The sequence below is a fragment of the Oculina patagonica genome, chromosome 13 (genome assembly GCF_052425735.1).
Source record: "Oculina patagonica isolate OP01 chromosome 13, crgOcupat, whole genome shotgun sequence".
In the NCBI taxonomy this organism is placed as follows: Eukaryota; Metazoa; Cnidaria; class Anthozoa; order Scleractinia; family Oculinidae; genus Oculina; species Oculina patagonica.
In genome coordinates this window covers 2,315,831-2,336,176 of record NC_135770.1, presented here as the reverse complement: position 1 = coordinate 2,336,176, position 20,346 = coordinate 2,315,831, and the positions used below count along the sequence as shown (strand labels likewise).

The 20,346-nt window shown below is 40.4% G+C and overlaps 3 protein-coding genes across 3 annotated transcripts; 2 read left to right on the top strand and 1 right to left on the bottom strand.

The window, feature by feature from the left end:
* Positions 1-42: 42 nt before the first annotated feature.
* Positions 43-3,765, top strand: LOC144636118 (uncharacterized). The gene is made up of 3 exons (XM_078495251.1): positions 43-425; positions 1,890-2,552; positions 3,018-3,765. The coding sequence occupies exons 1-3, from the start codon at positions 167-169 to the stop codon at positions 3,563-3,565; spliced, it is 1,470 nt and encodes a 489-aa protein (XP_078351377.1). The 5' UTR covers positions 43-166; the 3' UTR covers positions 3,566-3,765.
* A 5,470-nt stretch (positions 3,766-9,235) lies between these two features.
* LOC144636867 (carbohydrate sulfotransferase 3-like) lies at positions 9,236-10,504 on the top strand. Its single transcript, XM_078496073.1, has one exon. The coding sequence runs from the start codon at positions 9,236-9,238 to the stop codon at positions 10,502-10,504; it is 1,269 nt and encodes a 422-aa protein (XP_078352199.1).
* Positions 10,505-13,143: 2,639 nt separating this feature from the next.
* Positions 13,144-18,443, bottom strand: LOC144634167 (uncharacterized). The gene is made up of 3 exons (XM_078493056.1): positions 18,016-18,443; positions 15,477-16,097; positions 13,144-14,775 (listed from the first exon to the last, which is right to left on the bottom strand). The coding sequence occupies exons 1-3, from the start codon at positions 18,269-18,271 to the stop codon at positions 14,261-14,263; spliced, it is 1,392 nt and encodes a 463-aa protein (XP_078349182.1). The 5' UTR covers positions 18,272-18,443; the 3' UTR covers positions 13,144-14,260.
* Positions 18,444-20,346: the final 1,903 nt, after the last annotated feature.

The window sequence follows — 20,346 nt, the reverse complement described above, 5'->3', positions numbered from 1 at the left end:
AAACAGCAATTGTGGATCAATATCAAAGGCAAAGATTTAAATGATTGTAAACAGGAAGTGTCTACTCGCACAACCAGCTCATTTCGGCGAGTAACGTGGTCGGTTGTTTAACGGCGCCAATTTTTTGCCCTTTTTCTTCGGCTGTACCGACTGAAACCTGGCGAAAATGATGTTACGTACCGGCATTTTCCTTGTCGCATTTCTAGGCTTTTTCTCAGCGGTTTGTTTTGCTCAGATGAAATGCCCTGGAGTCGCCGAATACGAGGTCTCGTTTTATGGCAAGTGGAGCAACATGACGCATCCAAATGCTTTTCCCGACATGGGCAAGTTTTCGCCTTGGGTCGGTGCCTCGCACGATATGTACTACACAATGTGGGGTCCAGGGATGAAAGCTTCAAAAGGAGTTCAGGAGGTGGCCGAGTCTGGTGAGTTATTCTCAACAAGTCAGTTTGTCAAGCAATTAATTTATTTCATTCACGAAGACTCGAAATGTTCCTGTCCGTGCGAATTTTAATGCGTGGTCATAACAGCTATCGACATTGCTGATCCTAGCAGTATGCAGGAGGCGTATCCCACGAACATGAACATGAACATTGTATGTATCCGTTTTCATTTCTACAGGTATTTCCCTTCAGAGCTTAAAATTTACCATCTTTCTTTCATTTTCATTATAAAGTCATAAATTGTTTCCTCGCTAAAAGCGTTCTAAAACCCGATCAGTAGTTTATTCTGCCAATCAATGCGATGACGTTGCTTTAATGTGAGAGCCAATGATAATTCGACCCTATCAACCACCGTGCTGCGTGTGAGGCGACGAGATCAGTGAAATATGAAAATGTTAATGATATTGAAAATATTTTTTCTCTTGTAACGGCTATATTTTCTTGTTATTTTAAGATGCTCTTTGGTGACTGACTGACTTATTCCTTTAGGCTCCTGGTGGAGCAAAGGGCGTCAACAATGCTTCGCCACCGAACTCTATTTGCTGCCGCCTTCTCTGCTGCGTTCCAGCTGATGTTAGCTTTCTTTAACTTCTCCTCAGTTGATCTTCTCCAGGTCTTAGCAGGTCTTCCCACCTTTCTTTTACCCTGCGCATTCCACTTTAAGGCCTGCTTGGTGGTGTCAGTGCCTGGTTTTCTCAGTGTGTGGCTGATCCAAGCCCATTTCCTTCTTGCTATCTCAGCTGGTATGTGCTCTTGTCCTGTCCTGCTCCAAAGTTCTTTGTTATTGATGTTTTCTGGCCAGTGAATCTTGAGGATCTTTCTGAGGCACTTGTTGACAAAGCTTTGTAGCTTATTTGATAGAGCTTGTATCACTTTCCAGGTCTCTGAGCCATAGAGAAGCGTAGCTTTTACATTAGTGGTGAAGATGCGCAACTTGGTTTTGGTGGAAATCGAGCAGGCATTCCAGACTGGTCTAAGCATGTTGAACGCCAGTCTCGCTTTACCAATTCTGCACTTCACATCCTCCTCAGTTCCTCCAGTTACTGTGATGATACTGCCTAGATAAGTGAAACTTTCGACATCTTCCAGATCCTCGCCATTCAACTTAATTTTGTCCCGCTGCTTGCTTTTGGTTCGCATCACTTTGGTTTTCTCTTTGCTCACCCTGAGGCCGGTTGTCTCTGCAATCTTTGCCAGGTTGTTGGTTTTGGCTTGCATATGTTGTAGTTTTTGTGAAAGAAGGCATGCTCTTTGGTATTCGTTTAAAATATCGTTTACTGAATTTTTTCTTGTACAACAAGACAGCGTGGAAACTAACGGCTATGCTTTTTTTAATATTCTCATATGCTTCCTTGAACTCGATTAAAATAACTTGAACTCGGTTATACTTAATAGAATTAACTGTTTAAAATGAAGCTTACACTCGCTCTTTTCTTATTTTATCAGGCGCTACAACGGAGATTGAGAAGGAAATTGACATGCGTATCATTTACAATAGGACCGCGTGGAAGGAAATCAAGGCAGCTGGTGATACAACCGGCAGCGGACACACTATGGGAATAAAGGTGGAAGTCACTGCAGACTATCCTATGGTGTCAATGATTGCTATGCTCGTCCCTTCACCTGATTGGTTCACTGGAATCATGGATGTCAATCTCTGCGATAATGGCATGTGGAGAGACACTTGGAACAGCCCCAATTTACAGCCGTGGGATGCAGGCACAGACGACGGCGATGTGTTTAACTCCACGAATGATCCAACTGAACCGCGACAGAATATTGCAATCATCAATAAAGATTCGGGGACCCCTTTCAAGGGTCCAAACGCTATAGCGACGCTGGGCATGCTTATGTTCAAGAGAGTAAACAAACCGACCGTCTACAGCTGCAGTGGCGAGCAGAAGTATACACTCGAGTTCCAAGGGATGTGGAGCAAGGAGAGGCAGCCCTCAGGGTTCCCAGATGGTGCTAACTTTTCGCCCCTGATTGGATGTACGCACAAGTACAATTACAAATTCTGGAGCCCCTTGACAAAGGCATCCCCTGGAGTTGAGGACGTCGCGGAAAATGGCACGTTGAAAACGTCTTTTTTATTTTACTTTCTAACTGGTAACAGACTGCTTGTTGCAGCATATTACTATTTATTTCATAAAATCACATGTCTCTCATTTTCTTAGTGGTTATAAAGAAAAACCCGGGGTTCCACTGCAATGTCGGTCTCCTCTTCTCGGCTCAAACGCACCCAGGAAGCGCCTTATTACACCGACGTGTCCCTTCACGATTCAACCCCCAAATTCCATACTGATGACGTAGCTCTACAGTCTACAGGATTCCTTGTTGTGTCTCTGATTGGTGTTATTACTCGGTTTTGAATTTTCGCGCGCAGGCAACAACCAATCAGACGCGCTACACGGATCTCTGTAGAGCTACGTCATCAGTATGGAATTGAAGAATTGGGCGCCACCCAAAATGACGTCTTTTTACTCAAAAAAAGCACCCTAGCTGCACTGAACTAAGATATTTTTGTATGGTTTTAACTAGGCAACCCTGATGAGCTAGAAACCGAGCTCAAAGCTGTGCTGATCAAGGGCGATTACGTATACCAAGTTTACACAGCCGATGATATAACTGAAAGCACTGCTAGCAGAAAAATGGAAATAATGGTTAAAGGCATGTACTCCAAAGTCTCCTTCATCTCCAAGCTCGAACCTTCTCCTGATTGGTTCGCTGGAGTTGACAGCGTCGACCTCTGTGGATCTGATGGCTGGAAGGAGATGGCAGAGATATTATCGCCTGCGTATGACGCTGGGACAGAGGATGGAGACGATTTCGAATCAACTGACGTGGCGACTAGGCCTCAGGGCGTCATCCTACAAATCACTAAAGACAGCGACACGGTGATGAAGGGAGCAAATGACATCAAAGACTTTGCCAAGTTCACGTTCACCAAGTATAAGGCAGTTGGGCCTGTCTCACCTAGCCCTGACCCTAGCCCTGACCCTAACCCCGACCCTGACCCTAGCCCTGACCCTAACTCAGCACACCGTCCTTCCGCTAGCGTTTCTGTTTTCCTGTATGTGGGTTTTCCTGCTATCTTGCGCTTCCTTATTAGATCGGTCTAGTAAAGGATCGTACGCTCTTGATCCGTTCGCTGAGCTTATACGAAGCATGCACCTCATTATTCTAAACGAACGTAAATTTGCCAGGACCACCGTAGCAAAACAGAAGTACTGGATCCTCCCACTGTTGACAAACAAATTAACAGCTGTAAACCAATTACAGTATCGGAAAATTTTCTATGTAACAATCATTACGCTACTGACATGCAATTTATTCCTCTTGAGCTCGTTCAATCTTATGGTGACAGTGTACGGAAAGCAAGAGAAGCAAACCTCATTGAAGAGGTCAGACTCTTGAACCCTTTAAACTTAAAAGTTTAAATAAGATGAAAAGATGAAACATGACATTTCTTAGTTAATTACGTTTCATCTTTGGCTTTTACACTTTTACTTATGTTATTATAGCATTATCGAGTATTAGCTTTCACTGTTGAGGTCTTTTGTGCCATTTATAGCATCTTGTTGTTGTATTTTTCAAATCTCATGTTGTAACGTTTCTTAGTATTTTTTCAATTTCAAATTTTAACGTTTTTTGTGTGTTTTTCTACCGTTATGTCTTCTGTTATTCAAATGTTTTATCGTATTTCCCATATTTTAAATTTGTAACGTTTAATCTTGAGAGTCATTCTCTTAACACCTTGAAGAAGGAAGGCCCATGTATGGGTGTTTTTATGCGCGAGCTACCCATATATGGGTAATTTCAATGCGCGCGCCGTCGTCAACTGACGTTCCCGTTCTCTTGCTAAATCTGTCTATTGGAATTCAAAAATACTCCCATACCGTTTAATCAGCCTTGCGTTTTATCTTGGTTCATTATTCAGTTGTAGCTGAAGTTGTAGCTATTCAAAGTCAATTTGAACTGGTAATGGATGCCTTGAGGATGAATTAATGATATGTCAATATTCATATAAAAGGCAAACACGTGCTCCTCATTGTGCACTCTACTCTTGTCCGCGGCAGCGAGCGGTTGGCACCCCGCCCGCCTCCCTGCGAGGAAGCTGGGTTTTAAGTTTCCTCGATCTACTAAGCCTGGTTTGGGCTTGTCCCAGGCAGAGCGATTTCCTATACTTCATCTCAGCACATGTCATGAATAACAATACCCAGGGCAGAATACTACACGATGCTCGTTGAAACGGTATTTAAGTCTACGTTTGGTTTCTCCTATGCATTGTTTGTGACAGTGGTTGCACTGTCTATATATATATCCAAAGCCCTGACACAAACTGCAACGCAAGTAAACGCAAGTTGAAAACTTGCGTCTCCGCTCTTCTTTTGGCCAGGACTTGCGTGTACTTGCGTTGACTCGCGTACACTGGCGTTGACTTGCGTTCACTTTGATCGAGATCAAATTTGCACTTAAGTTAACGCATTTTTTTTCACCGTTTGGCCACCCATCGCAAGTCAACGCATTTTTTGCAGTTTACTTTAAATACTGAATTGCACTTCGTAGCATTTTAAATGACTTTTTTCAAACTTGCGTGAACATGCGACTAAACTTGCGTGTCCGTTTGGCCGCCCAACACAAGTCTGTCCGCAATTTGAACTTGCGACTACTTGCGTCCACTTGCGTTACCGTTTGCAGGGCTTAACGTTTTAAGAGTTGCAGTCAATGTGTTGATTAATAAATCTTGTTTCGCCGGTAGACTGAAATGTACAATTAGTAAGTCCGTCGGTTATGTACTAGCCATGCTAAGCGCTTAACATGCAACCTGGTTAGTCATAGTGGGTTTACGAAGTTCCGGCAGTTCTTCTGTTAAAAAATTCTTCTTCTGTTTATAAGTCCAAAAAACAAATGCGACAAAGTCAAAGAACTAAACTGAATGGAATACATGTTTTTTTTTTTTAATATATCCTGTGGTTTGTTATCCCATATAAAGTTGAATACAGAGGCTGGCGGCGTAGCGTTTTGGAACGTGTTTGTGTGTGTGTGTCGGGGGACGGGGGGGGGGGGGGGCTAAGACTTTCCCACAAATACTCGGCAGGTTTTCATATTTGGAGGAACTTTTTCCGTTAGTTCTAGCGACATTTTGTATTCTGAGTAGTTTCTAGACCGAAGATTTCCGAAGATTCTCCAAATGTTGTTCGAAGGCCAGACGAACGTTTCCGATCATTTAGTTCGAACTTTTCCGAAGATAAACGTAGTTTCCCGAAGATTTCCAAGAAAGTTTCGAAGAGGTTTGAAATTTCGATCGTTCAGCATTAAAAACTCGTCAGCAGACACTCAGTCGGTTTCTACGCGTTTGTTCTCAGTGAAAGAAATCCCTTTGATTTAACAAGTTTTGCCCTAAATTTTTTAAATGACAGTTCAGACGATCCTACTTCATGGTGCTTCTTCGGTAACTCTTTTGTCGTCGGAGGGCACAAAATGTGGGCTTTGAAGTCGCCAATGTCAAAGATAACGTCAAAAACAATCTAAACAATGAGTTTGTGGGATCTCACTAGTGGCGTTCTGGAGAAGGGATGATTGTTGAAACTCGAAAGTCCTACAACATATTACTTCGCCAAAAACGATCCTGTTGAATCGATTTGTGAAAAGATCACGAGCCGGAATATCTTAACAAACCAATTTTACACTGCGCTCGCGATATTTTCGGCACCAAAAAGTAGGGGCTACGCCCCACCTTGCCCACCTCCCCTTCCCCCCTGTCCTCGCCGCCTATAGAATAAAATCTTATTGTATATATATATATCCTTTTCGGCGTAGTTTTCAGACAACGGTAGAACCGAAGCGTTGTAGATTAATTTAGACAATCCCAGCGTCTTGACAACGTTAATTTTCTCCCGGGTTAGTTTTCTCCCCTTTCCAGGAGTTTAGGATTTTCATCAGGTCTCCTAGTTTTTTTTTTTTTTTTTCAAAATTTATTATATCACTTGTGCTTCTAAGCGCGAATTCTCTGCCTCCAACAATATTGTGAGCCATACAAAAAGTATACATTAGTTATTAACTAGAAAGTGAAATGCGCGCTTGTCTTCGAGAAAGTTGTTGTCCCAAACAACGAAAACAGAGATATCCTTTTTCTAATCTAAAGCAAAAAAGTATAAGTAAAACGATCGCCGTGAGGCAACTTGAATATCTATTTGTTTACGCCAAGATGGGTGAAGATTTTCCTTCTCGACGATTCATTTTCTTCACCGCATTGAGCACACTATATATAGCTATGTTGGATTTTGTTTTTAATATATTTGGTGGCTCCTAAAGGAGCCTTTGTTTCTGCAGTCACCTGTATTGTCAGTGTTTGACGTGTGCAGGTGACGTATTTATTTCATCGAAGGATCTTTGTTAATAATTTAGCGAAAGAAACAAATAAATCTTTTGTGCAGTTCACTTTTACATTTCGCTATTTTGGAAAACAAACTGAACAAACACAAATTCGGCTTCACGGTATATTATTTTTTGTCACAGTTCTCCTTGGAAAAATAACACGGCCACAAAGAAAGGGTACGACAGCGAAAGCAACCAATTTTTTAACTCCGTCTCGCGGTGAGTAGCACAACAGTTCGAGTCATTCAACTGATTTCAATAGCGGTTTTCAATCCCGGCAGTATGTTGCAATTCAATGTCTTAAGCGGCCTTCACACGACAAACTAAAGTTGGCAAACTCATGTTGGCAACTCATTGGTGTGTGTGAACGACACAACAACAGTTGGCAAACAAGTTGGCAAACTGTTGGTGAGAATAGAGACAAGTTCTATTTTGTCGCCAACAGTTGGCCAACTTGTCTGCCGTTGTTGCGTCGTTCACACACACAACTTGAGTTTGCAACACGAGTTGGCCAATAGCTGTCTGTGAGGACGGCTTTAGAATACAATTTATTGGCAGTATTTTGTTCGTTCTGATGCATTCGTAGCTTTTGTTAGAATTGTGTCTCGATAAATGACATCAATTTTGGACAAAGGGCCGGGACAAAGGGTTAGTTTAGAAGTCTAAGGACTCGAGCTGTCGGGCTAACAATAGTTATTGTTTGAGTCTAAGATACAAGGACAAACAGGGCTTGCGAAAGGAGAATTAAGTCTCGATGTTTAAAGACTATAAGCTAACGCAATAATTCAATCTAAACTTAGCGACCGGCAGCTATTTACTTTTGCCAGGAAGCGCATGGTAGCACTTATTGGAGAAGGGGCTCTTATATCATAAGAAACGGGTAGGGCTCATTTCTAATTTTAACAGCAGATACTGTAACTCAATAACTCTTTGAGTAGGGATTCCCATAGTCATAACCATCATTCGTTTGTTTGATATTACGTTAAGATGAGAGAGCGGACCACACAATTACCGATAACACGTCTAATCAGTCTATTCTATCTCAATGTCTCTTGCGCAACGAGAGGCGCTTATAAGAAGAGGGCACTTAGGGGCTGTTTACATGATTCCGGAATGACTTTCATTCCGGAACGAGTTCATTCCATCCCCAGGCCATACATTTCTATGTATCTGTTTACAGATACCGAGACGAAAGTCAATCATCCGGAATGAGTTCGATTCATTCCGGTTTTCATTCCGGAATGATTTTCGTTCTGGAATGACATTTCATTCTGGTCATGAAACACAGAACGAATTTCGTTCCGGATGAAATCGCAACTCATGAAACCGCATACGGACTCCACAGTTTTGAATTCAGAACGTAATAGCATTACTGTTTAGCCCAAAGAAGTAGCTCTATTGTCAATACTCGTTAAAATTGCAGATACGACAATTAATGGGCACAAAAACATGTTTGCGCGAAACATGCGCCATCTTGTTTTGATCTCGCGCGAAACATGCGCCACCTTGTTTTGATCTCGCGCGAAAATCGCGCACGTGAAAATGCCTTTGGTTGAACCGGTCGACTTTGTCATGTAAATGCAGAACGAACTTCATTCCGGAACGAGTTTCGTTCCGGAATGAAAGTCATTCCGGAATCATGTAAACAGGCCCTTAGGGGCCGCTCATTGAAAGGAGGCCGCTAAATCGATTCATTTCGGTATATTTCATTCTATCTTTTTCAGTGTCACGTTTGAGACAATCTCAATAAATTACTTTTTCCTAATTCATTGTCAAACACTTTTTAAGTTAGCTATTAGAGCGATATCGAAACAATGAGCAGTTAATGATTTTTCCTTTTTTCTTGTCATCACCTGTAATGAGGAAAAATCAGGCGTTGATCTTTTATGGTGGGGTGTCGAAAGTATTTCGCATTTGCATTGGTTTCGCGTTACTAATATTTGTGATTGGATTAAAAAACCCGCGCCATTTTTCAACCAATCAGAAGTAAAACTAAAACAAATTGTGCTCGTGTACACACGTTTTCCCGCGCTTTGTGTCGGCTACGTGTATTTCCTTTGAGTTTTGATTGGTTTACTGGATTGTCTGTGTCCATTGTGATTGGCCAGAGTGATACTTTGGTTTTGGCTTCACGACACTCACAAAAAAAAAAAAAAAAAAAAACAAACCCCACAGTACACCACTAAGTTGAAAACTGCTCTAAAATATGAACCTAACATTGAAACTTGATGTGAAACTTAACATTAAAGTACTAATGCATAGTCACAGACAGAGTTACGGACAGTAGCTTATAAAATTCAGGATATTTCAAATCAGCTGAAAAAAATCCATTATTTAAATAACTGTACTATAATTTCAATTTTTTTTTTTTCAGAAGTCTCACTCAACCAGTAACAACTTATACATCCTAAATGTCATTTGCAAATACACTGTACTTGGCGTGCATCTTAGTTGTGCTAGGAACTATTCTCATCTACATTACAATGTCAGACTTTTCTTTCACACAACCTGCGCCACATCCCAAGGAAAGACGCTACAGTTCAACAGAAAGGAAAATGTCTGCGTATGTTTTAATCCTCGCTCAACCAAGAACAGGTTCTTCGTTTCTGGGACAGTTATTTAATCAGCACCCTGATATATTTTATCTGTACGAACCACTTTACCTATTTGCAATGTTTAAAAAGTTGAATTATGTCACGGAGAAAAGTCACGCAACACTCGTGGATTCGTTTCTCCGCAATATATCAAGCTGTCACTTAAATGGCTTCCAAGATTACTTCAGCTTCATCTCTCATCCAGGACTTTCAAGCCCGCATTTTCGTTTATCGAGCAAATCGCTGTCTTCCCCACCCCTATGCGAATCTGCAGTTCAGTCATTTGATAATCAGGCTGAGTTTCTTAAGAAATGCCCTCCGTTAGACGCTAAAAAGGTTTCCTCTGTTTGTGCGTCGAAGAGGTTTGTCGCAGCAAAAATTTTGACACAGCGTTTGCCGGAAGTGATTTTGAGAGATTTGATTGAACATTTTGATTCCCGTGCTGAAACTCCCTTTAAAATTATCCAATTAGTGCGCGATCCACGGGCTGTCGTATGGTCAATGATAAAGATGGGTCTGATGGAAAAAGGAGTTCAAACCCACAGCACAAGAACAGAAAATAACCACGACCGAAAACAAGAGGAAACCTCCCAGCGGCTCACAATCAGCAACTCTTCACTTAGCCACAATTTTATCCAACAAGTTAAACTTGTCTGTGATAAAATGATCAAAGATGTGAACATTTCGTTAGACCTGTCTTCAAAACTTAGCGCAGATCAGTACAGGATAATCCGTTATGAAGAATTGGCTAACAGCACTCTAACTTTCGCAGGTAGAATTTTTAAATTTGCAGGCATTGATTTTGCGCCAGAGGTGAAAGACTGGCTTCGAAGGAATAGTTTGTTTAATAAGAACGAAGAGAGCGTCAATGAACTAAGCTACTCTACATCTAACAGAAATACCACTGTTACAATTAACTCTTGGAGAAAGAACCTTTTATTGCTAGAAACGACTGTTATTGATGAGCAATGTGCTGACTTTATACGGAATTTCGGTTACATATTCATCGACAACGTAGAAGTTCTTACAAACATTTCTATTAGCCTCTTTCGTCCTTTAAGAAAAAGATTTAACACCTTTTTATAAATGGATAGAAAATTACTAAATAAAATATTTACATTATTGTGAAAACCCGCCCACCTTGCGCATGGTAAAGCAGGCGACAAAAGTTCGGTAAAAAAAAACTGCTTTCGAAGGATGCGTTTCTTCAAGATAAGTCCATCCTCAGAGACCAGCTAGTGGAGGCGAGGGAAAAACGAAACTGAGGGGGGAGGGGAAATCGGCGAAGAAAAGTTGGAGCATAAACGAGGAGCCCCTGGGGAAAGGGTCTTACCACGCCAGTTCCAAACAACTCTCTGAAAGGTGTCTTCTGATTGGGCATAAAAATTCCTTTGTTTAAATACCATTGTATTCAGTAAAAACCCGCGTATAAGAACCTAGGTTTTTTCAAGTTAGCCTAAACAGGTTCTTATATAAATGGTATTTAGTGTAAAATTAGGCTTACTAGGTTCTTAATTAGGTTCTTAACTTTTGTTCAAGAAATAAAGTAGAATTTTTAAATGATCTGCTCTTTAATGTCCAATAACAGTATTCTTGGAGGCTTCGGTAAGCAAAATACTATACTATTTTAATCTGATTCTGTTAAAATCAAAACTATACTGTAACCTTCACTATAATTCCCAACAAATCTTGTAACTATGCTGTAACTATAATGTGTACAGACTGTGTTATAAATATATTTTTGAGAATATTTTTTAATTCTATATTTTTGAGAAGATTATTTTTTCTTTTTTTGAAAATAAGAACCCGTTTTAGAATTTTAGCCTAAAATGGTTCTTATGTGAAGGGTGCTTAAAAATGAAATTTTAGCCTAACAGGTTCTTAAATGTTAGGTTCTTATACGCGGGTTCTTACTGTATTCTGCCCAATCGGTGAACAGTAACTTTACCAACACGGCGGTTGTTGTATCTGCCATACTTTTATTTTAAGTTACATCAGAGAATCGAAAAAAGGGTCAGGAAATCATTTTGGATGTTCAGAAAGAAAGAAATTTTAAGATCCACCGGGAAATTTTCGTTTGGACCAGCCAGTGTTATTGTAATTAAACGGTGGCTGCTTACCTGTGCGTAAGAACATACGAAAGTGACTCTTTTGAAATTACTGTTCGCCGATTGGGCATAATAATACAATGGTATCAGTTCAAAGGACTTTTTCTGCCCAATCAGGTGACACCATTCAGAGAGCTGTTTGGAACTGGCGTGGTAGGGGCTCCTCGCTTTCACTTCAACTTTTCTTCTACTTTCCCTTGCCCTCAGTAACTGCCCCTGTGTCTCCGTGGATGAGATACTGAAATCTTGATTAACTGTCAGCCGAGAAATGCCGGGGGGTTTTAACTGACAGCTGAAAAAGTTATAACCTAAGTGCCAGCTGAAAAACGTATAACAGAATTTTTGCCTGAATATGCTGTAATATTATTACACACAACTAAGCCCCTTTGAGTTTGGTGAGACTGATGGAAACAACGCCTTGCATATCAGTCAAAACAAAGAGCGCTTAAGTGCTTACAGATACGGGGTTACGTTTCATCTCAACTTCTTCCCGACGCCTGCAATCTTGAACAGTAAACAAAACATGGTCAGGTGCATGTACTCTGATTCGTGAGACTGGGAACTTGAGATGGCGGATCCAAGATGGCGGCTGTTTTGCATCATGATGTAATTGTCATGTGATGTGACGTCATCATCCCACATGACGTATACCCAAAGATAGCCCCCCCCCCCCCAACCCGTTTCCGAAGTTCCAAAAAAGCCTGGTCTGAATAGGGTTAACAGAGACCTGATGGCATTTAGTCTAATTAAAAAAGGCGTGCATGGGATCGGTTAGAGAAAATATGGCACGCGAAAACTTTTTGAAAGCCCTCAGTCTTAAAGAAACTCCTTTTACAACACCTCTGATCCTGATGTTGGCTTTTAAGTAATTGTTGATAGATTGAAGTGGATCAATATTGCATTCTTATGCATAATTGTCTTCGGCTGAAATCATGCGAGCCTTTATTTGTTGTGTAAAAAATATATCGAGCATGCTGTAGGTCTATTCTACTAACTATGGTCTATTCAAATATCAATTTGCTTTAATTTTTCAATAAAACGGAGATAAGGCCTAAAAGTAAAGCATTTTTATTTACGCATGGTTTGTTTTGAGGGCCAACTTAACCTCGCGGGAGAACGCAGAAACTTTGTGTTAGACGCACTGAAACATAACAATGCAAGCATGACATATATACAAAGAGATATTGTAATACCGTTCTTTTGTAGCCTGCGTAGCAGACGCCATAGTTTCGAGCGCGCGTATGGAAAACGCAGAAGTCACGAGGGGGCCACGCGAGGAAAAAAATCGATTTTTCCTGGCGCAGCCTTCTCGCGATCGCCCACTTTTTTAATTTTAAGACATCGTTGCTAGAGAAACACGCGAAAAACAATACATGTATAATAAAACAAAATTAAACATAAGGAAAGACGTCGATTTTTTTCCTCGCGCGGCCTTCTCGCGATCGCGCACTCTTTTAAACGCGCTAAAAAACGTACACAGACGCCTGCTACGCAGGCTAGTTCTTTTGTGGGGAAAGAGTGTGTGACATCGTTGCTAGCGATAGAGAAACACGCGAAAAACAATGCATGTATAATTATAAAACAAAATTTAACATAAGGAAAGACCACAGACCTTCAAACAGCTACAAACTTTATTCCTACTGAAGCGGCTGGTACAATGTCTACTGAAAATTACCTTAGCAGAAAATCAGAACACCCCTTATTTGCAAAAACAAAATCATTCTAAGCTGCAAGCTTCTAATGGATGCTTCAAATCAGTAGTAAAATTATGAACAAAACAAAACTAAAACTGGGCTACATTGAGAGCATTTTAGCAGTATCTTTGACTACGACTTCCTGTAGCATAAAAACTGAGAAAACTAGTACTTTCTTGAAACGGTGCCTCTGGGTCTTCTTACAACTTGAAACTGTTGCCTGCACAAAAACCTAGCGAGCTAACTCGTGCCAATATGGAAACAAACTGGATTAGGTAAACCCTTACCATAGTATGATAATACACCTGGTTTTGGTTTTAACAGAGACTTTTGTTCTGAAATACGCAGCAAGAATCGTTGGATTGTGAAACAAACTTCATATAACTGTCATCAACAAAAAAGTTTTTAAGGTAATAAAAACACAGAGTGAATCTAACTAACTGTAGAATGCTGTTTGGAGTAAATTACTGATCCCTGTCAACTAAGAAAACAGTGAACTAAGATTGGTAAAAGCCAACTTCCGTCAAATGATTATCTAGGCCTAAAATGTTGAACATACAGCGAAGCTGAAAAGTAATGTTATTTAGTAATCTTAAGTTAAAAGCAGAGAAAAAAATGGAGAAACGACAATCGAAGAGAGCCAGCGAGACTTCAAACAGCCGCTTCCGTTTGGCGGCTTTTTAGTGCGGCCGTTCTCGTCGTCTCTTGTGTGTTTTTAAAGAATATAAACCTTACGACTCAAATTTCCGCGAAAGTTTGTCTTGGTTCATTAGCTGTCGTTCCATATTTGATAACTCAACTCACCCCTTTTCGACTGTCGTTTTACTGAGTTTGATATCCGGACGCAATTTTAACTAGCGAATGTCTTTTGACCTTTGCTGACAGCTGAGAAACACTCTAATATGCTTAAAAGTAAATGCTTAACACTTCCCAGTCCAAACGCTCTTTGACACTGAAGAACAAAAAATGGTTTTAGGATACACTTCCTCCCCTCCCCTCCCCTCCCCTCCCCTCCCCCTAGTATCCTTTACTTAACCGATCTAATACAGAAAGCGCAATATGGCAAGGAAAGCGACAGACAGGAAGAGAGAAATACCAGCAGAAGGACTCTGTGCGGAATCCGGAGGGGCAATAGGTGCCTCATACTTGGTGAACGTGAACTTGGCAAAGTCTTTGATTGCATCTACTCCCTTCATCACCGTGTCGCTGTCATTAGTGATTTTCTGGATGACGCCCTGAGGCATGGTCACCATGTCAGTTGATGCGAAATCTTTTCCATCCTCTGTCCCAGCGTCATACGCAGGCGATGATATCATTGCCGTATCCTTCCAGCCATCTGATCCACAGAGGTCAAGGCTGTCAACTCCAACGATCCAGTCAGCAGAAGGTCCCAGCATGGAGATGATGGAGACTCTGGAGTACATGCCTTTAACCATTATTTCCATTTTTCTGCTAGCAGAGCCTTCAGTTATTTCACCGGCTGTGTAAACTTTGTATACCCCCCCATCGTTTCCCATCTCAGCTTTGAGTGCAGTTTCCAGCTTACCAGGTTCGCCTAAATAAATCATACACAAATATCTTAGTTTTATGCAGATAGGGTGCTTGTTTAAGTAAAAAGTCGTTGCTCTTTGGGTGGCGTTAAATTATTCCCCCATTCAAGAGACGTCCAATTAAGTTCGAAAAGTTCCATACTGATGACGTCACAGAGATCCGTGTAGTTCTCTGATTGGTTGTTACGTGCGTGCGAAAATTCAAAACTGGAAAATAACCAATCAGAGACAATACACGGGTCTCTGTGTAGTTATGTCATCAGTTTGGCATTATGAGGGGTTGAAATTTGTTTCAAACGAAACTCATGCGAAAAACGTGCGAGATGCACGGGAAGAATTAAGCCCGTAAATGGACAACTTGGTGTAATTCGGTGCCCACTAAGTACGTTTGAGCCGAGAAGAGGAGAGTGACATTGCAGTGGAACCCCGAGTTTACACCACTCAGAAAACAAGATAAATATGATTTGATGAAATAAATGATGGTATTATTATGATACTGAAAAGCATAATACTAGACCGAGTAGTAGGGATTAAGCTTGCAAAGTTAATTAGGGAAGAAAGGGTTTTTTAAAACATAATAAGGTTTAAAGACAAAAGAATTTTAGGTCCTTGTCAAAAGCTCTATACAAAATATAAAACACAGCAGTCTGCTACTAGTTAGAGAGTAAAAAAGTAGAAGTTATCAAAGCGTCATAACTTAACGTACCTGTTTCTGCGACCTCCTTAACTCCATCCGATGCCTTTGTCATGGGGCTCCAGAATTTGTAGTTGTACTTGTGCGTACATCCAATCAGTTTCGAAAAGTGAACACTATCTGGGGACTTAGGCTGCCTCTCCTTGCTCCACATCCCTTGGAACTCGAGTTTATACTTCTGCTCGCCGGTGCAGGTGTGCATGGTCGGTTTGTTTACCCTCCTGAACATAAGCGTGCCCAGCACCTTTATAGGGTCTCCTTTGAAAGGGGTCCCCGAATCTTTGGTGATGATTGTAATATTCTGTTGCGGAGTAGTTGCAGTATTGGTGTCGTTAAACATATCGCCGTCCTCCGTGCCTGCATCCCACGGCTGTAAATTGGTGCTGTTCCAAGCGTCTATCCACATGCCATTATCGCAGAGATTGACATCCATGATTCCAGTGAACCAATCAGGTGAAGGGACGAGCATAGAAATCATTGACACCAAAGGATAGTCTGCAGTGACTTCCACCTTTATTCCCATAACTTGTGCGTTCCCGGCTGTTGGTCCACCATCTGTCTTGATTTCCTTCCACGCTGTCTTGTTGTACATAATGCGCATTTTAATTTCCTCCAATATCTTCGTTGTAACGCCTGATAAAATAAGACAAAAGCGAGTGTAAGCTTCGAATTCATTTTAAACAATTAAAAAGGTACTGTTAAGTATAACCGAGTTCAAGTTACAGTGAAACCTCGATATAACGAAGGGGCAAGGGACTGCCAAAATATGTTCGCTATAACTAGGTTTCGTTAAATCGAGGTTTTTTCCCATATATTTTACTATTACTGGGACGAAGTATATCGTTCGTTATATCGAGGACTTCGCTATATAGAGGTGCGTTAAATCGAGGTTCCACTGTATTTTAATCGAGTTCAAGGAAGCATATGAGAATATTTAAAAAAACATAGCCGTTACAAGAGAAAAAAAAACTCAATTCATTAACATTTTTATGTATTTCAACTCGTCCCCCTACGCGCACGTGGTGGATAAGTCGTGGTCAAATTCTCATTGGCTGTATTAAAGCAACGTCATCGCTTTGATTGACAGAAGAAACAAGTGATGGGGCTTTAAGGCCCGGTAATACGGGCAACATTTTTGTTCAACTTGTCTCGCAACATTGTTGCATTGCAAGTTGAACGACTTGTTGCCCGTATTACTACCGCGCGCTCAACTTGTCTCGCAACAAATTTCGATGTTGCAAGTTGCAGCAACATGTTGCACAAAGTAGAACCGAGTTCTACTTTTTGCAACAATTTTTTTCAACTTGCAACACCGAAGTTTGTTGCGAGACAAGTTGAGCGCGTGGTAGTAATACGGGCAACAACTCGTTCAACTTGCAATGCAACAATGTTGCGAGACAAGTTGCACAAAAATGTTGCCCGTATTACCGGGCCTTTAGCGAGGAAATAATTTACGAGTGTTGATGGCAACGCATGCAAGTTTGCACGGACAGGAACATTTCGAGTCTTCGTGAAAGAAATTAACATTAATTTCATTCATTTGAGTTAAGCTGAAATGCTAGACAGAAAAAAATGAAAATTAAAGTTAAAATGAGGACAGCACAAGTTCGGAGTAATGGATGTAAGCTGCGACACTGTGAAACGACGCGGGAAAACTACAAGAACGAATGAATAGTCTACAAACTGACTAAAACATAAAAAGGAAACCGCGCCGTTTTCCATTTGAACTCAAATCTAAAGCTATCGTCCCATTTAGAAACAACTGATGGGTTTTAGAACGCTTTTAGCAAGGAAATAATTTACGAGTGTTGATGGCAACGCATGCAAGTTTGCACGGACAGGAACATTTCGAGTCTTCGTGAAAGAAATTAACATTAATTTCATTCATTTGAGTTAAGCTGAAATGCTAGACAGAAAAAAATGAAAATTAAAGTTAAAATGAGGACAGCACAAGTTCGGAGTAATGGATGTAAGCTGCGACACTGTGAAACGACGCGGGAAAACTACAAGAACGAACGAATAGTCTACAAACTGACTAAAACATAAAAAGGAAACCGCGCCGTTTTCCATTTGAACTCAAATCTAAAGCTATCGTCCCATTTAGAAACAACTGATGGGTTTTAGAACGCTTTTAGCAAGGAAATAATTTACGAGTGTTGATGGCAACGCATGCAAGTTCGCACGGACAGGAACATTTAGAGTCTTCGTGAAAGAAATAAACACTAATTTCATTCATTTGAGTTAAGCTGAAAATGCTAGACAGAAAAAAATAAAAATTAAAGTTAAGGACAACATAAACTCCGAGTAATACTTGGATGTAAGCTGCGACACTGTACGAGTACGCGAGAAAACTACAAGAACGAATAAAAATGTTACAAACTGAAACAAAGAAAAGGAAAACTCGCTGTTTTTATTTGAACATAAATGTAAAGCTATCGTCCAATTTATGTGAAGGCTATGCGTTCTCTTCTAACGTGATTACGACACAAACAGGAATTAATTCCTTATAACATTTTACAGTGACAAAAATGGCTTGTTAAGAGTGACTCACCAGACTCGGCCACTTCTTCTACTCCTGGCGAAGCTTCCATGCCTGGACCCCACATTTTGTAGTACATATTGTGAGAGGCACCGATCCAAGGCGAAAACTTGCCCATTTCGGGAAAAGCATTTGGATGCGTCGTGTTGCTCCACTTTCCATAAAACGAGACCTCGTATTCGGCGACTCCAGGGCATTTCTGAGCAAAACAAACTGCTGAGAAAAAGCCTAGAAATGCGACAAGGAAAATGCCTGTATGTGAAATCATTTTCGCCAGGTTTCAGTCGGTACAGCCGAAGAAAAAGGGCAAAAAATTGGCGCCGTTAAACAACCGACCTCGTTACTCGCCGAAATGAGCTGGTTGTGAAAGTAGACACTCCCTGTTTTCAATAATTTAACGAATATCTTGGCTTTGATATTGATCCACAATTGCTGTTTACGTCAGTTAAGTGGTTTATTATATTTATGCAAAAGTGAAGGAGCTTCAAAGATAAGCAGTTTGGAAAATATTTGCAATTTCGAGTCGAGATGTTAGTTTGCACAAACATAAATACGAGTAGACCACTTTTCTAAAGTTTGTTTTCTGCTTCAAATATAGTGCAAGACGTTTTATTTATCCTTTCGTTTTGGCAAAACTTTCCTTAAAAGGTATGCAGGGCTAATATTGATAATTGTTTCTTTGGTAAGAAACCAACAATTGAAACTCGTTGTTTTGCCGACTAGAAAAGCCCTGACGCGAACATGACGAAGCGTTTCAGAAACGTAGGTTCTACAATGGTTAAGATCCCAATGCTATCGAAAATATTCGTAATCTATTTCCTACTAACACCTAATAAAGTTTATAAACCTTTCGTTTATTATTTTGTAAGTTTTATAAGTAAGAGAACCAAAAACAAAACTTTCCAATTTTTCCGCGTCCATGCCATGAATAACATTACCCACATTCAACAATAGAGTTATGATACACTTGCCTTTTTTTCTTTCACGCTGTCGTGGTTGCTAGCGCGACGTTTTAAATATTTACGGTAATTAAGCACAATATACCAAAGAAACAAAGGATGTTTTGGCGGGGTTCTAACTGAAACTATAAGTGGCACACTTCTATATGAATATTTTAACTAGAGTCCACCGCAAACTGAAGACCTTGCTTCACAGCAATAATGTACTCGTTTAGAGATAAATTAGTTAGTAAATCCAGTTTGATGTGGGCAACTTACAATCGAAAGCGAAAAAAATGAGTGCATGATAACTTTATGTTATATTTCAGTCACTCAGATCATGTTCGTGTCTATGGCCTGATCTAGCAGCTTCCGCAAAGTGGCAAGATTGTTATTATAATTTTGAAAAGTATTTTTACTTATTATATGATAATCAGTATTGGACTTGTTTGGAGCTCTTAAGACATACAGCTTTAATGGGACCATTAAAATGATTTATGGAGCGTTTTACCGCAACATCAAGTCATTATTGATGGCTGGGTGAGCGTGTGGTTTTCGCACAAAGCCAAACAGCTGCGGTGGCAGACTGAAGCCTGGGGCCTATTTGACTTTTTATCTGATCCTTTTTCGTGTTAAAAAAGAAAACATTCATTAGTCACCCATGCCTGAAACTGCGTCTATCAGTATAAACTCGCCCATGCATATAAAAACCAACATGCAAGACAAATAAGTTCTGTTATGAACAGAAGCCGGCTGTTAAGACTGATAGAGCGTAATCGCACGCGTTTTTCCCTTATTCTTGAATTTTGGCTTAAAATCCCTAAATTCGTAGATCTATGATCCCTGTGTTTTCTAAATACACTTCTCGTTCTATGGACAGGCAACTCGGCTACGCCATTCATGAATAAAAAAACTCAGCCTAACCTTATATTTCCCGGCGTATATTTTAAACTTGGTCTGGTGAAACCGGCGTTTATTTGACTCCTGCATTTTATTCGAGCCCGGAGTTTATTAAACAAGGGTTTCCTAAATAATTTTAGACAGACTTTCATATTTCCATTACAACTACAGCTTTTTATACCTCAAATAAATTCTTGAGGAGGTTATTTACAACTCTTCCTTGAAAACCCGGGGATTCTTAAGTCGTATTCTATGACAATTTCAATGGCAACCAGTTTAGATAATTTTGACTGAAGCGTCCTAGTTGAACACCTTCAAACAGTTTTCGGTTAAAACGGTTTATGACGGTTCAGCCGTGTTCAACCGCTTCGGCTGGCTAAATTGGTTCAGTTTTTTCGTGTTTTATTTGAAAAATGCGTTTCGGTTGATTTGTTTCAGGATTGCTAAATATTGATGAACCGTTTATAAGAAAATAATTAAAAAAGTGTTCTATTTTGAAACGTAA

Excerpts from the sequence above, each read along its gene's own strand:
- LOC144636118 (XM_078495251.1), top strand. The coding sequence starts at position 167 with ATGATGTTACGTACCGGCATTTTCCTTGTCGCATTTCTAGGCTTTTTC. Across the intron at positions 426-1,889 it reads TCAGGAGGTGGCCGAGTCTG|GCGCTACAACGGAGATTGAG; the intron begins GTGAGTTATTCT and ends TTATTTTATCAG. Across the intron at positions 2,553-3,017 it reads TTTATTTTACTTTCTAACTG|CTGTGCTGATCAAGGGCGAT; the intron begins GTAACAGACTGC and ends CCGAGCTCAAAG.
- LOC144636867 (XM_078496073.1), top strand. The coding sequence starts at position 9,236 with ATGTCATTTGCAAATACACTGTACTTGGCGTGCATCTTAGTTGTGCTA.
- LOC144634167 (XM_078493056.1), bottom strand. The coding sequence starts at position 18,271 with ATGATTTCACATACAGGCATTTTCCTTGTCGCATTTCTAGGCTTTTTC. Across the intron at positions 16,098-18,015 it reads AGAAGAAGTGGCCGAGTCTG|GCGTTACAACGAAGATATTG; the intron begins GTGAGTCACTCT and ends TTATTTTATCAG. Across the intron at positions 14,776-15,476 it reads TAAGGAGGTCGCAGAAACAG|GCGAACCTGGTAAGCTGGAA; the intron begins GTACGTTAAGTT and ends TGATTTATTTAG.